Source organism: Emydura macquarii, unplaced genomic scaffold (assembly GCF_026122565.2).
Source record: "Emydura macquarii macquarii isolate MOO-44397 ecotype Brisbane River unplaced genomic scaffold, CSIRO-AGI_Emac_v2 contig_3295, whole genome shotgun sequence".
Classification (NCBI taxonomy): Eukaryota; Metazoa; Chordata; order Testudines; family Chelidae; genus Emydura; species Emydura macquarii.
The window spans coordinates 159,459-176,175 of NW_027133432.1; the positions used below are offsets into that span (position 1 = coordinate 159,459).

General features: G+C 38.7%; 1 protein-coding gene across 5 annotated transcripts in view; it reads left to right on the plus strand.

Annotated features, from left to right (window-relative positions):
* Window positions 1-16,717, plus strand: part of FAM135A (family with sequence similarity 135 member A) — a 153,543-nt gene that overhangs the window by 56,754 nt on the left and 80,072 nt on the right. For all 5 annotated transcript variants that reach the window (XR_010917105.1, XM_067532673.1, XM_067532675.1 and 2 more), the window contains exons 5-10: window positions 5,314-5,453; window positions 5,552-5,622; window positions 6,091-6,264; window positions 10,702-10,828; window positions 11,214-11,367; window positions 14,705-14,782. Coding sequence is in view for 4 of the 5 variants with exons in the window: in XM_067532673.1 (XP_067388774.1) it covers window positions 5,314-5,453; window positions 5,552-5,622; window positions 6,091-6,264; window positions 10,702-10,828; window positions 11,214-11,367; window positions 14,705-14,782 (744 nt within the window). In the remaining variant the exon portion in view is untranslated. The remainder of the gene's footprint in view (window positions 1-5,313; window positions 5,454-5,551; window positions 5,623-6,090; window positions 6,265-10,701; window positions 10,829-11,213; window positions 11,368-14,704; window positions 14,783-16,717) is intronic.

A 16,717-nucleotide genomic window follows, 5' to 3' on the forward strand; every position in this document is an offset into this window, starting at 1 on the left:
GTCCCCCTTGTTGTGAGGAAATTGCTTGTTATTTTGTGGAGAAGATTAATCAGATTAGGGATGGGCTGTCTGCTTCTGTGATGATGCAAGAATGAATGAATTCTCCACTGATTTTGATCAATGACTCTCACCCTGCATATTCCACAGGAATTAACCCCCTTGAGTGTATCTAAGGCCTTGTCTACATACACTGACGATTAAAAAGTGCTATAATTGCGTCACTTGTGCATGTTCACACAAAGCGCTCCTGTCGGCAGAGTGCATCCACAGTTGGTGCTCTAGCATCGACAGTGAGAGCAGTACACTTTGGGTAGCTATCCCACTGTTCAGCTCACCACTTCTGCAGCTGGAGCTGTGGGAAGGCGGAGTGGATCGCAGTGCATCATGGGTGCAGGCTCAATGTCCCGTGATGCAGTTTTTTTTTCCGTCCCATCATTCCATGAGTTTCCAACTGAATTTTGCAGCATTTTTCAAAGGCCTCTGTTTACTGTGCGCCCACCATCTGTTTCTGAAAGGATGGATCCTGCATTTCTCACCACTGTTATGGTCACTGTTCTGAACACATCGCGGATGGTCATGCTGTATATCGTGAACCCTCTCAATCTGAACAGAAATCAGAGCTGCCTGACCAGCTGTGTGATACAGAAAGAAACAACACCAGATTATTTTTGGCTTTCATGGAGCAGCTGCACACCATGGACAGTTGCTTTTGGGCTTGGGAAACAAGCACTGAGTGGTGGGATCGTATTGTTATGTAAGTCTGGGATGTTGAGTAGTGGTTGCAGAATTTCGGATGTGGAAAGCCACCTTTTTGGAACTGTTTGTGGAGCTCTCCCCAACACTGCGGTGCAAGGACACCAAAATGAGAGCTGCCCTCATGGTGGAGAAGTGCATGGTGATCACTGTGTGGAAGCTGGCAACTCCAGACTGCTACGCATCAGTCACAAATCAGTTTGGTGTCAGGAAGTCCAGCGTTAGATCTGCGTTAACGCAAGGTGCAGAGCCATTAATCACATTCTGCTATGAAGAACTGTGGCTCTTGGAAATGTGCATGAAATAGTGGATGGCTTTGCGGTAATGGGATTCCCTAACTGTGGCAGCACGATAGATGCCAGGCATATCCCAATTTTGGCTCTGGACCATCTTGAGACAGAATACATCAGTAGAAAGGAATACTTCTTTATGATATTGCAGGAGCATATGGATCATCGTGGACGTTTCACTGACATTAACGTGGAATGGTCAGCGAAGGTGTATGACACACACCTCTTCAGGAACACTGGCTGCAAGCAAGGACTTTCTTTCCAGATCAGACGATTCCAATGGGGGATGTTGAAATGCCCATAGTGATCCTAGGAGACTCAGCATACCCCTTACTTCCCATGGCTCATGAAGCCTTATATGGGAAATCTGGACAGCAGCAAGGAGCGCTTCAACAATAGGCTGACCAGGTGCAGAATGACTGTAGAATGTGTGTTTGGCAGATTAAATGCGTGTTGCACTGTCTTTATGGCAGGTTAGACCTAAATGAGGAAAATATTCCCATGGTCATAGCAGCCTGCTGTGTGCTCCATAATATTTGTGAGGCTAAAGGTGAAAAGTTTCTCCTGGGGTGGAGCACGGCTGATTTTGAGCAGCCAGATACCAGGGCTATTTGAGGGGCACAGCGGGGGGGATTTGAATCAGGGAGGCCTTGAGGCACCATTTTGACAATGAGCACCAGTAATGTCTTTCTATACAGCACTCTACGATGCTTTATTAACTTGCTGCCATGCATGAAAATTCTGATGATTCCTGACTGTAATTTGTAGTCTGCAAATGATTCAGTTGCCATTGTGTATTAATTTCAGCAGCAGCCACTGTGTGTAGGAGACAAATAAAGATTCATTATCTTTCAGAGAGTGTTTTTATTAAATACCAATTAACAACACACACAAAAAGCTTGGTGGGAAAGGAGATAACAGTGAAGGGCAGTGTATCCTCTCATAGCTGTGTGTACATCCAGCTATCATTTTGGAAGCTGTCCAAAGGAGTGGAGTGAATGGGGTACCGCGACAAGCAGAAGGTTAGAAGGAATGTATGGGAGGAGTTTGGGGAGGGCATGGCACGTACTTCTGTGTCGGCTGCAGGGAGGAGTGAGCATGCATGAATTCTGCCTGCAGCATGATTAGGGACTTTAACATCTCCATTTGGTCCTCCATCACTTTTATCATCCCTCCTGGCCTATTAAAATTCACATCTGGCTCTTTCTGTCCTTTTCTGTCTCTTTTATAATTTTCATTTAAAGTTTCTCTCAACACTCTGTGTCAGTGTTTTTTTGCCTCTGGGGATTGGAGCACCTCTCAAAACATGTCCTCCTTGCTCCTCCTCGGTCGCATCCTTATCTGGCGCAGGCACTCCAATGGTGTCTAGATTCCCACGAAGGCCACATCTGCAGAAGCACAAGAAACAATAAACAGAAGCATGATTGTTAGTGCACTCACAGCATTGAATCATTATATTAAAATACTCATATTTAAAAAAAGATGTAAGTTTCTCATTGCACCTTGGCAAGCACACTTACCTACTTGATAACTTGGTTTGAAATAACTCTTCACAGGAATATGTGTTTGTAACAGGATAGCTTGCTTGTGGGCTGGAGAGCCTGGGATTAATACAGTCCCGATTACAAGATGAGCCCCACCTGAGTGAAATCAGGGGATTCCAATAGAAAAGGTAGCAGGAAGATGCAAGGAAGTGTAGTTGAGAGAGTAACTGAAATTGCCAAAGGCTGGAAGCCCTGACGGTAAGGTAGGGAAGTTCAGGAGAAAGCTCTCTAGGCAGGGGGGCCCAGGAGAGATCTTGCCCAATGAGCAGGGCAGAGACTTCAAAGGACTGTCTGAAAAGGCCTCTGGAGAGGGGCAAACTCCAGGCAGGATGTACTGGGAAGCAGATAGACAGATCTTCAGAGAGGAAGGGGCTGTGTCCGGCTGAAAACTGCAGTGTGTGTGTTTTGTTCAGAAAGACTTTGTGTTGGACTAGTGGGGGAGAGAGACTGAACTAGGCTTGGGGCCTGGAGGGCCCCAGTGTGCACTGGATGACTAAATAAATGGGACCCTTTGTGGGGATTGTTTGAATTTCTTTTTTGAACTGTGAGTTCTTAAAAGGGCCCTGAAGAGGTGGGACAACCACAGAGGCTGGGTGCTGGAGGGTGACCTCAGACCATGAGGAAGTGCTCAAGAGGCAGTCAATGCCCATGATACCACATTATGTATGTCAGTGCATGAACTTTAAAATTTCTTCTTTGCTGGTCAGCCTTGAAATAATCTATTCTATTCTCTCTGTAAGCTCAGTGCATCTTCAGCGTCATTCTCCTATACCATTCTGAATTGGTGCAGTCTATAAAAGGGACAAGACTTGGACAGATGTGTAATGCTGAAAATGTTATTGTGAAGTCATTGTCAACAATGTCTATTCCTTGGGATAGATAGGAAGCAGCTTTTATAGCTATTTATACCAAGAGGGCTGCAGGAAGCTTTTAGGGCAGTAAACAGAGAGCTGAATTTGAGCTCAGAGTTCACAGCAATCATAAATTTAACCTGAATATGTAGATCAGTGGTTCCCAACCTGAGGCCCGGGGGCCAAAAGTGGCCCGCAGGGGCTTTCAAAGTGGCCTGCGGCTCCCCTCCTGCTGGCTACAGAAAGGAGTCTCTGCCTAAAGACCCAGGCTGAGCACATTTCCCCAGGGCTAAAAGACGGGTGCAGGCTTCTTGCTGCATTCAGGGGGACAGGAGACAGAGGTGGCTGCTGTGGCCTTTCAGGATTGTAAAAATGATATCTGTGGCCCTCGAGCCAAAAAGGTTGGGAACCACTGATGTAGATGTAAACATTCCAAAGAACTAATATATGCACATTTGCTTCTAGTTCCTGATAGATTGTAAAGGGCAACACTAAAATGTTACAAGGGTTATAGAAGAGCATTGTCTGCCATACTCACAGAATCTAGAAGTGGAAAACATCTAGGATATTGCCCTATCTGCCCATTAAGGATTGTTCCTTATTGCACAGTAGTGCACTTACTTAAAAACAGAGTAGGCAAAATAAGAGTGTCTTCCATAGGCTAATGCTTTTTACTGTCAATAAATGTTTGCCTTTTAAATTGTATCTCATTTAGTCCTAGCTAAATCCTTTCTGTTGTGCAGAATGAATCCTCTACATTTTGGTGTTCACACCCTTCAAATATTTGTAGACTTGTCATTACTTACCCAACTTTTAAAATCTTCCCTTGCAAGTCAGTCTCTCCTTTTCTCTAACCATACTTGCCACATTTCTGTCCACTCTTTTTGTTCAGTGCGTCCTGCTTAAAGCAAATGTGCCATATTGAACAAATATAAGGATTGGATGACTTATTTGGAGGCGATGTGAGGTAGTCAGAGTAATGAGCACAGGATTGGAAGCCAGGAACACCTATGTTCTAATTCTGGATCATCCACTAATTCATTTAGTGGCTTTGGTAAAGTCAATTAACCTCTCTGCCTCAGTTTTGCCAACTCTAAAATGTGGGTAATTCATAACGGTGTAACAGGATGTTGAGATGACTGAGTAGCTAATGTTTGTTAAGCAGTTTAGAGATGAAAAGTGCTAAGTATTATTGCTTTAAAGATTCAGGAAATCTCAGTGTGTTTCCCATCATTACATTTCACTACTTTATTTGGTTTATTAATTCGGCAAAAATAGTTTAGTGCCCTCAATCCATCACTTTTTTGTTCAGTAATACATTTTTGTATATGATTGAAGTATTTAACTGTACTGTTTGTCTGTGATCTCTAATTTAAAAAAAAAAATGAACCGTTGGCTCTCGTATGGGAATAGAGATGAAGTAATATATGACAGGTTTAAACAAACATTTAACTGTCCTCTTCTCATTTTAAATCCTTCCTGAAGAATCACTTCTAAGCTAGTGCCCAGAGGAATTGAGTCCACAAATACACTTGCATTTTATGTTATATGTATTTATATGTGTGTATATATATAACATATTATTTTAAAACTGAGTACCCTGTGTTACACCTTTGCTCAGTAGCTCTGTAATCTTGGTGCTGTAACCCCTGTTCTTCCTCCACTGTCCCCTCCCCATGGTTTTATTGGCCCACCTCATTTCATCATGTCTGAAATTAGGTAGAAATTCTTAGAAATGAGAACGTTGGCTGCAGAGATGTCTAGCACACATTTGGAGGCTGTAAAATAATAATAGGTTTCAAAGTAGAACAAAAGAATATTTTCATTATTTGCCCTGGATTCTGCTAAAACTTCTATGTCTGCTTAATTTTTCAGGTGCTGATCTTGCCTTTCCAGCTTCAGTCCATGACAATGTAATTTGTAGTAAAACATTTCAAATTCTTTACAAAAATGAGGAGGTTTCCGTGAATGATGTTATGATCTTCAAAATTAAAATGCTCTTAGATGAACGGAAGGTAATTTGCCATTCAAGTATATTTAACTATTCAGATACTTCAGAACCTTTAGGCATAGTTTGCAAAATACTGAACATAATTTTATAACTCCTTTTCAGATTGAAGAATCCCTTAATGAAATGAATTTCCTGCTATCCTTAGATCTACACTTCACCGACACAGATTATTCGTAAGTTTAAAATTAATACATCACCAAAATGCCTGTTAACTGCTTTTTTAAAATAGAGAGATTAAAACTATAACATTGTATGTACAAAATATTGCTGAAACATTTTAAAGATCTAGAATGTTTAATTTATTTTAAAGAAGCTATTCATACAGTCGAAGTTAATTTGTGTGGGCAAAAAATTCTGGCTAATTTCTTGAGACAGCTTGCAGATGTTAATTATTGGATTTAAGATAATTTCCTTAATGTTTACCTATTCAGCCTGATGTAATTATATTTATACATGATGTAGTATAAAACAATACTATATTTAATATATTAAAGTTATTGAAACCAATGGCACTAACAACTGCACAATAGAATGGCCTTGTGTTTAAATAATGCTTTGCTGTTTCTTGTATTTGGGATTTTATTATTGAGTTACTTAAAATGTTGTTCCAATAATGACACCCCCTTTTTTTTTTTTTTAAGGCCAGATGACCTGAGCACACTGCAACTAATTAGTAGTCGAACTTTAAAGTTGCACTTTAGCTTACACCAGGGCCTTCATCACTACGTCAATGTTATGTTCGATTACTTCCACCTCTCTGTCATATCTGTTACAGTCCATGCTTCTTTGGTTGCTCTACACCAGCCATTGATAAGGTAATATCCCATTAATAAGATGCAATTAATGTGTTGGGTTCTTAGTTACTGTAACTTATTTGAGAGTTTTGGTGAGAATGGATGTAATACTTGCAGTAAAGTTTGTGTGTGGTGTGTTGTGCTTTATGATATTTTAGATTAAAAGCTGTTTTGTTGGTTTTTTGTTTGTGTTTTTTCCTAAAACTTTTTTGTAAGAATAAAAGGAGTACAGCTGGTAAACACAGATAACTGCAATACTGAAAGAAAAGAAGTAGAGAGCAAGCGATATCACCTCCTGTAAGTGTTCAAACAGTCTATAGTTCGGGAGAGGTGATCTCAATTCATTTTATTTATCTTATTTTATCCATGGGTTGAATTGAGCTGAATCTCAGTGGTATGTTGAGACAGTACTCTTTTCTGATGGCTATACTTTGTACTCCAGATTCTGCTTTCATTTTTTTATTACATCTCTATCCTTCATAGATGTGAAGAAAACCTGTATAATGTGAACACAGTATAACTAGTATGGTAGTGTCTTTTTGAGTGTACAGGCAACCTGAAAAAGTAGCTGAGGAGTGAACTGCCATTGATTATTTAAATGAATTGAAGCATAGTGGTGACACTATCCCCATCAGCTTTAATTATTACATAGATTATCAAAAGACATACAAGAAAGAAGAGGAATAACCATGTTATGAGACTGAGCACAGTCTATTTCATTTTGTTTTGAGTGGAGAAACTTGGTTTGTGGACACAGCTTGGGAGAGCACCAGAACTTTTTTCTCCCCACAGTGTTATGTTGTAATTATTTTTTTTTTGCAAGAAGAGACTATAGGATAATGAATAAAGAAGCATGTGGGCTTGTATATTCTCGTTCTAACAGGGTTTGGAATTACCCTGTACTTTTTGGTATGTTCTACTGGTACCTTTCTGATGGCCTTACCCAGTATCTGTTGAATTAAAGTATTTATTTTAAGAGTTTCTTTCTCTTATGCATATGCCCTTGTGAAACTTAAATTTCAGTAATGTAACTGATGGAGCTATAAAAATGTTGTGTTAGGTTGTCTGCAGCTATGGAAAAACCTACAAACAAACCTTTTTAAAGAGAATTATACATATTTCTGCAAAGAGGTAAATTAAACTAATAATGTCAAATTAATAAAATAACCATCTATGCCTCTTCCACCCCACCCCACCCCACAAATAAGTAATATAGTAGTTTGTAGTCTCTGTAGTCTACATCTGTGCTAATGTGACTCAACAACAAAAAGGACTTAACAGAGCAACTTTTACCATTATTGCAGTAAGAGAACTTACTGCATGGTTTTATTTGAATATTTATTTTTTGTATTACAGTAGTACTTAGATGTCCCAAATGAGAGTAGGGCCTTATTGTGCTTGGTGTTGTACATACATATTTTAAGAGACAATCTCTCACCCATTGACTTGTCTATTTAAGAAAGAAAATATTGTTTTTCCTGCCCTTACAAAGATCAGAGCTGAGGAAAGAGACATTAAGGCATTAACTTCTTACCCCGTGCTCCCCTTTACCCCTGTCCACATCTCCCCCACCCCCAGCTGGGGCCGGGCATCGAGACCGGGGGCTGAGGCAGGGGCTGGGCACTGAGGCTGTCTGCTGCGCCCTGGGGCTGAGGCCGAAATGGGCACAAAGGCTGCAGCCGGGCCCAGAGCAGAGCTAAGGGCAAAGCAGGGTTGGGTGGTGCTCCCTCCTTGTCCCCATAAGGGATGGTCCAGAGTTGGCCGTGCGCCGCCGCCGCCGCCCCCCCCCCCCCCCCCCCCCCCCCCCTGCGCGAACATTCCTCTGGCGTTCCCCACATTTTGGGGATCTCTGCATTTAAGGTATGTCTATACTGCACACTCCTTACACCAGTGTGTAGAGCACATACACTGCATGTCCCTCTAGCATGGTTGTAAATAGCTGTGTAGACGGCGAGGCACTGCTTATGTGAGTAGAATAAAGACACACCAGAACCCTTAGGATATGTACCCTACATGGCTCTCTTACACTACCAAGCAGTGCCTTTCCTGTGTATACTGCTATGTACACAGCAATGTAGTATCTTTCTGCTTCCCCACTGTTGGAGTCTTTCCCTGCCACAGGGAACTGTGGGAGCCTTTCCCCACCACAGAGAGAGACTCTGGCAGTGGGGGAAGGCTCTGACAGCTCCCTGTTGCCAGAGCCTTTCCCTACTATCTCCCCACTGCCAGAGACCTTCACTGATTCATGTAGCTACAAGCCCCAGTGTGGATGCAGCTTGCTTTTCACTGTTGCGTGTAGCTACAGATATCCTACTCTCCAGCACCTGTGGTGTGCAGTGTAGACATAGCCTTAGTGACCAACCCAAACTCTCATAGGAGGTCTGTAGCAGAGCTTGGGAACTGAACCCAGATTACCAAACATCAGAGCAGCACTTTAACCACAAAATCATCCTCCTTTTACCCATCTCCTTTTTAGAATCCATATTGTCTGTGACACTGACTACATCTCCTTTATTAGTTTTACAATACAAGTCAACACTGGTGCTGAGTCTGGGGAATCACCGAAGCTCATTTTTATGCAGTTCTTTAGGTAGATATATTCTGTCAATGACTCTGACCCTACTAGGTGACTTACATACTTCCTCTTGCAATACAACAATTTATGCCACAGACTAGTACAAGAAAGTGGCTCATCTACTAGTGATGGATTAATGGAAGAAAAATGTTTGGTTCAAAAGCAGAAGCCAGAAGGATTAGCTGTTGACTATGGTTAATGACCAACAGAGAAGCGGAAGTGCCCAGAGCAGCTGCTGATAGTGCAGTTACTGCCATTGCTGTCCTTGACCTTGTCCCTGTCCACTTTCTTTGTGGTTCTTGCCACTGCCACAATGGCATTAACATCTGTCCTGCCTTTTTATTGGTCATCCTTTGCCCTAGTATCCTAAATTTGTAGATGAATGTTACTGGACTTTGTCTTCAAACACCTTTCCCAAGTCCTCTTAAACTGTTCCTCATATAAGTGGGGGGGAGGAGGGATCACTAATTTTTATATTTACAGAACACACACAATAAGTGAGGTGGGTGGAAAAACAAACAGCACTACACTAAAACTATTGCTTTTGTTACTTTAAAGAAAAATCAGTGTTTATGTATCTTTCTTTGCTTTCTTCCTGAGTTTTCAAAAACTCCATGCCTCCTCCTTCTCTTTCTCTGAGCTCTTCTTCATAAGTAAGGATACGATTCTGTCACAGAAGTCACAGATTCTTTGACTTTCCAGGACCTCTCTGACTTCTTCTGGGGCAAAGCTTGAGCACCTGTCAGCCCTGGGGATGCCAAAGCAGCGGCTGCCCTGGGGCCCCAGAACAGCTGATCACCAGCCAGCCCTGTGGGGGCCCCTAAACAGCTGGTGGCCAGCCCTGGGGCTCTCAGTTGCTGGAGCCAGCCACTGAACATCTAATCACCAGCAAACCCCCCTTCCCTCCCCGGCTGCCAAAGCATCTGGTGGGGTTGGATCAGCCCCCCGGGGGCTCGAGCAACCGCAGTCAGACCCTGCTGCAGAAGCAGCCATGGGGCTGGAGCAGCTGCAAGCCCTGGCAGCACTCTGTTTGTCCTCCCTCCCCAGGGTATTTTTAGTAAAAGTCAGGGACAGGTAGCAGGCTTCCGTGATGTTTTAGTTTATTGCTCATGACCTGTCCCTGACTTTTTCTACAAATACCCCTAACAGCATCTTAACCTTACTCGTGAATTTCAGCGCACAAAATGCACATGTAAATGTCAGTCCTCCAAAGGATATTGCAGGAAGTGGAATTTATCATTGGAGCTGTAGCATTCCCTTAGCTATGCTGCAAGAATTTTATGGTTGCTAGCAAAATCTGTTCTTGTTCGTATGCATGATGTTTTCAGAAAATAAGGGTGATATTCATCCATGGCTTTGTAGAAAGCTGGCAAAAATTTTGAATTTGCTGGTGTACTGTTTGTGCAAACTTTTCTCCCAGTTTTTGCTTTTACAGTGGTGAGTGAATGGAGCAATTTAACTTTATATCTCAACTCACCATAACGTTGAAGGAAACACTAAAATGAAATAGTAATTTTCATGTTTCATTCATCGTTAGAGCAGAGTGTTACTAGTTCACCCAGAAATATTTGAAAATACTTCTAAAAGTCTGATTACCAACATGTCCTTTTTAATACTTTTCAAGAAATTTGAAACAAACAAGCTTTGCAATTGTTGTAAGAAGATACTCAGAACCAGGATGTGGCAATACTTAGTAATTACCTTAGCCTCTGAGACTCCTTGATTCCCTGTTACTTCCATTTAGAACACAAATATTTTGTGTTAAGAATTTCTGCTACTATGATAAATAATTGTGTCATACTACTCCTTATTACATGTGTCAATTCACTTTGTATTTTATAATCAAGTGGACATTTTTCTCTATTTTTCAATGGTTCTGACAGCTTTCCTCGTCCAGTGAAGAATACTTGGTTAAATAGAAACGCACCAGTACAGAACAGGGACACTGTGATTCCTACTCTTGAAAGTGTGGTCTTCGGCAATAGCTACACAAAACAATTATCAGCAGATGTAAGAATATTATCGATTGACTATATTATTTATAATATTTTTGAGGGGCAAAAGTAGATATTTTTATTGGGTAATAATTCTTTTTGAATAAATGGTAATGAAGGTCAAACTTCATTAAAGGTACTGTACTATGCCTAGTGACATGACATAAAGGGAATAATTTTACCAAAACGCTGTGATATATGTTTTAAGTTCACTTTTATGGAAAACTTAAAATATTTAGTGTGTTTATCTTTTTTGTGAGATTGCACTCCAATGGAAATTGCAGGCACATGGATGAGTTTGTTTCAGATGAGTTTTGGGATGGAGGATTATCTATAGATTAGTTACTTTGCTAGTGCTATTTTATTGTATGTTATTAATATGTATACTAATCCTTTTTTAGGGTTGCAGTTTTGTGATTGCGGAGTCCTTCCTGAATCATGCGTACAATCTCCACTATACACTTTGTGCCAGTTTACTACTTGCATTCAAAGGGTTACACAGCTATTTCATCATGATAGCAAAGGAGCTCCCCTCCTCTCACCGAATAGAACTGGGTAGGCTGAACGTAATAAAATAAATCTTTTATTTTCTGTCACAAAGATGTTTTCTATCTTCTTGCTGTGCTCCTTAGAAAGGCCTATTTTCTCTCTCCTCTTCTAGCTTGAAATATAATTCATCTCATACCTTGTACCTATTGTTCATCTGCTGTTTTACTACTGGAACTGAAATGAGTCTTTTGGTAATGATCAAAGAAATAATGAAAAATATTGCCATCAAGTTAATAAGATTAATAAATTGGCTTTACGTTGTCTTACATTATTTTTATAGCTTTTTCAAATCAATACATTAGTGCTAAAAATGTGTGAAGCAAAAAAAAAAAAGCCCACTATCCCTTAGTTTAAATACAGTATTATACGTAAACGCATGCTGTAAGGAAGCATGATTGTGAATAAGTTTAAAATTTGATTCTAAAAAACTTCTAAATGCTGTAAGTTTTTATTTGAAAAGAACATCATGGGGAAAACTTGAAATTATATCTACAAGAAGAAATTACTTCTAAGTAAATATGTTGGTTTTTAAAGGCTAGATGCTCTTAAATTGACATAAAAATATTAATTATCTGGGACTTCTGAAAAACAGAATATACTGTGGACTAAATCCATATAACTGAACAGTCAGTATGTAAAATTAAGCTTAATTTTGAAAGTAACCACTTTCTCATCGTGATTAAAGTTGAATAGTTAGAGAACATATTTCTTTGATGAGAAAGAATGTAAGGGGATTTGTGATAAATTCTATTGACTTTGAAGAGACTCTGACTAGAGTTTGAATCAGCCATCTTTAGCAGATAGGGCTATAGAAATGTTGCTGTAAAATATAGTTCTATTTGACCAGTTCTACAGTAGGAGTTTATTTTAGTATAGCTTTTACTCTCAGGAGTGTGAGAAATCCACACCCCTGGGAGATGTAGCTATACTGACCTAATCCCTGGAATAGACATAGCTAGGTCCCTCTTGGGGAGGTAGATTATCCATGCCCATGGGAGAATCCTTCCCATCAGTGTAGGTAATGTCTATGCTGTAGCATTTTAAGACATACTCTAACATGCAAAATTAGTATTAAACTAACATCTTTTTTGAGTTGTGGAACCAAAAAGGTGGTATAGTTATAAAAGGATAATACATTGGCATTCTCAAGGACCACTGGAATTTACACCAAGCATGTTTATGTTGAACATCACATTTTTTTGGCTTTAAAAAAAGGGGGGGGAAGGGAATTTTGGAATCCATGAGTGTTATTTGATAGGTTTACCATTTTCACTACTGTTAATTAGCTTTGTTTTTTCACATTATAGTATGAGTAATCAGTAGGAATTTACCATACAGGACTTTGAGACATTAAAACTGTTGGCAAAAAATAAAAAAGTAAAGAAAATTATTTATTTATTAATTTGAGGAATATCCCAGAAATAATTTGATATAGTGTCTTTTTTTTTCTAGATAAAAATGTGTGCTCATTAACGTACCAGTTACACTAAAAACTAGGCTTTCTATTAATCAAGGATAGATGCAGTGCTTATAGACACAGTGCAGCAGAGGCATGAGCAGGATTTTATATTTGATCACTTTTGAAGGGGCACATTAAACACACAAATGAAAGCTTTGTGTGACACCCCCCCCGCTTCGCCCCCAGATTTCTCAGGATGCCCAGCAGCAAGGAAGCAGCGGCTCCCCCTGGCAATGGCACTGTGTGTCCCTGCAGCCCGGGAGGGAGGAAACTTTGCAGACTGCCCACCCACTGAGGTGAGTTGGAGGCAGAGGCAACACATGGAACTCCAGCAACAGGAAAGAAGGAGAAGCAGCAGGCTGGGGTGGGAGGAGGAGGAGCTCAGCCAGCCGCCCTGCTGTTTCCTTCCTTCCGGGGCTGCAGGGACACACACATTTTTTGAGGGGAAGAGGGCCATGCACCTGCATTCCCCCCCTTCTGCAGGTCTTGCAGTGCAGAGTATATTGTGTGCCAATTACTTTAATTCTCATGGGGCAGGGAACACCCTTTCTATGTGAATGACTCAGCTTTTAGCAAGGAAACGCCTTTTGTGCCAGATAGTATCTATTGGTTTTACCCTGACTGTAAATAAAGATGAGCTTAGAATACCAAAGTTTCTTAATTTGAACACTCCAGATCGAACTCCTGAATTAACCACTGCTTTTCCTTCAATTCCCTGAACACATTTTATAAAATAAAATATATATATATAATAAAATAGAAACCAGGGATTTGAATAAAACAGCTGTAGAGTATCATTCAAAGCCCATTTAGGTCAATGGTCAATTCCTGTAGCCTTAAGTGGGTTGGGCTCATACTTGCTTTCAGTATCTTAATTGACTTTGAGATAATGCCAGTTTGAACAGAAATAATCAAAAATAATATATTTAGTGCTTTGAAAATTGTCTGATATTCTGTATATACTATATATCTATTTCTGACATTTTCTATATTTTAATTTTTTTCTAAATCTTTGCAGTTTAGTATGCTAATATTCTTTTTTTTTTCTTTAACTGTGATTTTTTTTTTTCAGTTATTTCTGTTATATTGCGTATGCCTTGATTTGGATTGTTTATATGACAACAATGACTAAAACCGTTTATAAAGATACTAACATTGCTAACGTTATTCACTTTTTGCTTCTGGAAAATAACCAATATGATAGCTAAGAAGAATTTTCTTTAAAAATCAGCAATAATCAAAGACAATTGTATTTTTGTAAATATTAAAAAAACACGCACTAGATTTGCACATTCTATAATACATGTTTTATTTTTGTCATTTGTTATTACTATTTATCTTGAATTTTTACACAGTAAAGTATATTTTACATCTGAGGTTCAAATGGGCTTTTGGGGGAAAAAAATCCCAAATCCTTTTTAAATCTCAGGAAAAACATTGTTATCTTTGGTTTTAAATAAAATGACTTTATCTTGCTTTAATTTGGTTTCTTCTGTTCACTTAATTCTATGATGTACATTTTTATTCATTTAAAAATGTTGACCTATTGTATATTTTTTTTAATAAAATGAATTTGCAACATTATACACAAAATACTGTTGGACTTTATAAATAACCTTAATTGTTAGCATTTGAGCTATGTTCATTTAAAAAAAACCAAAAAACAAAACAGACATTAGAAAATTTCAAAAACAGCCTTAATGTACATCATGAGTAACATCTAATCTAGAAACTTTACTAAAATTATATGCTTTAATGTTCTGATCTTATTGCACTAATTGCTAGGCTAGCAATAAACTTGCTTACTAACTTTAAGGCAAATAAGCACAGATTGAAAAAAAGGAGTGTAGTAACTAGTCATATGTGTACAATCCTTATAACTAGCCAAGGCCAGCATGCAGGTGCTTTATGAACGCCTTCTAAGAAGAAAATATCTACGAACCCAGGGAGACGTCTGTCTAGGTATGTTTTTAAAGCAGGTGATATAACCCCTTAGACTTTTATTATTAGTACAGAGTATTTTTGTTTCAGGTTTAAGGAGGATTAAAAAAACTAAGGACCATATTCAGTCCTAATGCAAATATGTGGAACTCCAGAAAAAACAGTGGTTGGGCTAAATCTTGGCATTGTATATCAATGAAATGAGCTACCATTATTGATACTCAGTTTAGTTTTTGTTTTATTAAACAGAAGTGATTGAATAGTTAAATGGCTTCAGCTGATTTGAAATCAAATAACTGGACAAAAAAAGAATTTCATTGAGTTTCATTAATTGGTACGGCTTTAGATTTCTAAATGATAAAGATGAATATATTTTCTTCCTGAAGAATCTTCCATGTCTCTGCTGGAGCCTCCACATTTATTTTCTCTACCTCTAAACCAACCAGTTCTCAAGGCTTAAATTGCAGCTGTCCCTTTCTGAATGGACAGTTTTCTCTTTGGAGATTGTCAGCACTGTACCTTAATTGGCCAAGGGAGGATGATATTGTAGCACATTCCAGGTGGGGAGAGAGAAACTGGTCCACAAATCAGTTGCAGGTCTCTTACATGGCACTGCAATGACTCTAGTAGGCCTGTTGCAGACCAAGTATGACTGCTTTGTCTGGAATTTTTTACTGTTTTTGAACCAAAGATTCAGGAAAATCATATCAAATTATTGCTGGATGAGCATTACTGACACAGAATATTTTACTTTATAAGGTGATATGACTGAAGTTTAGTTATATTCAGTTAATTATAGTAGTACAATTGCACTTTCAATCTTTCCATTATAAACTTGTTTCTCAAAGTATTATAACTGGGTATAAAATCAGTTTTGGTTGCAGCTGACATGAACGGTAAACCTTCAGCACAATGATGATTGAATAAGCCATATAATTTGTTTTCGCAAGTAATTGAAATTGCACGGTCCACCACACAAATGAAAATATAGCTCAGATGAAAATTTTTAATTTATTTGGGGGGGAGGAGAGGGTAATTATCTTTATCAGCTATTTAGATTATAGAAGTGTATGTAATTGGTTTTAATTGCTGGTTTTTTACTAGTTTCTGACAACTTTATGCATTACTACAACTTGAAAGCTTGGTTTCTCAAAGAGAAATATGCTTTTAGTTATATGGATTAGGTCATTTGGTATTACTTTCAAGATTTTTTGAAAATAGGTATGATTGTTCAAAAAAATTAAATACATTTTTTATCAAATACAGTGTAAGAACTCCGTTAAGATAAATTTAAATAAATGTTTGTGCCATTCTGTAAGTGTGTAAATATTAAATATACCCTAAAATTCTTATTACAGGAGGGTTTGTGTTGACTCATATGTTTTCATGAGAAAATGTATTTCCTCACTTGTCCTTCATTTTTATGATATTGTAATGTTTCAAAAAATGAAATTAACTATACAAATTGAACACAACTTAATTTAGGGCTATATTCTGCCATCGGTACTCATATAGCTTGAGGTGAGTAAGATTGCAGAATGTTCCCTAAATTAATGTTTGTATACAGATTTGCCAAGGGGGGTTGTATGGTATTCCATTTTTTGAAGTACCTATAATACCATGAAAATCAAGGATAATTGAGGAAATAAATTCTATCCTGGCAATATAAATCAGTGAGACTACTGAGAGTTCATGATGTGAAGCTCATGCATAAATCTTTGTAGGATCTGAGCCTTACTCTGCAAACAGTCCTGTTAATTTTAACACTAAATTTATTCTTACTAATCAGTGTGAGTAAAGATGGCAGATTATGGCACGTAAGAATTTCCAAAAGGAGAAATATGTTTATAAATAAGTCATCCACATTTTGTGATCTAATTTCAAGATGTCATCATGTGCAATTTCACAATATTGAGAGCTTGAAATGATAATTAAAGGGAGTAGTTCTTTTTGAAC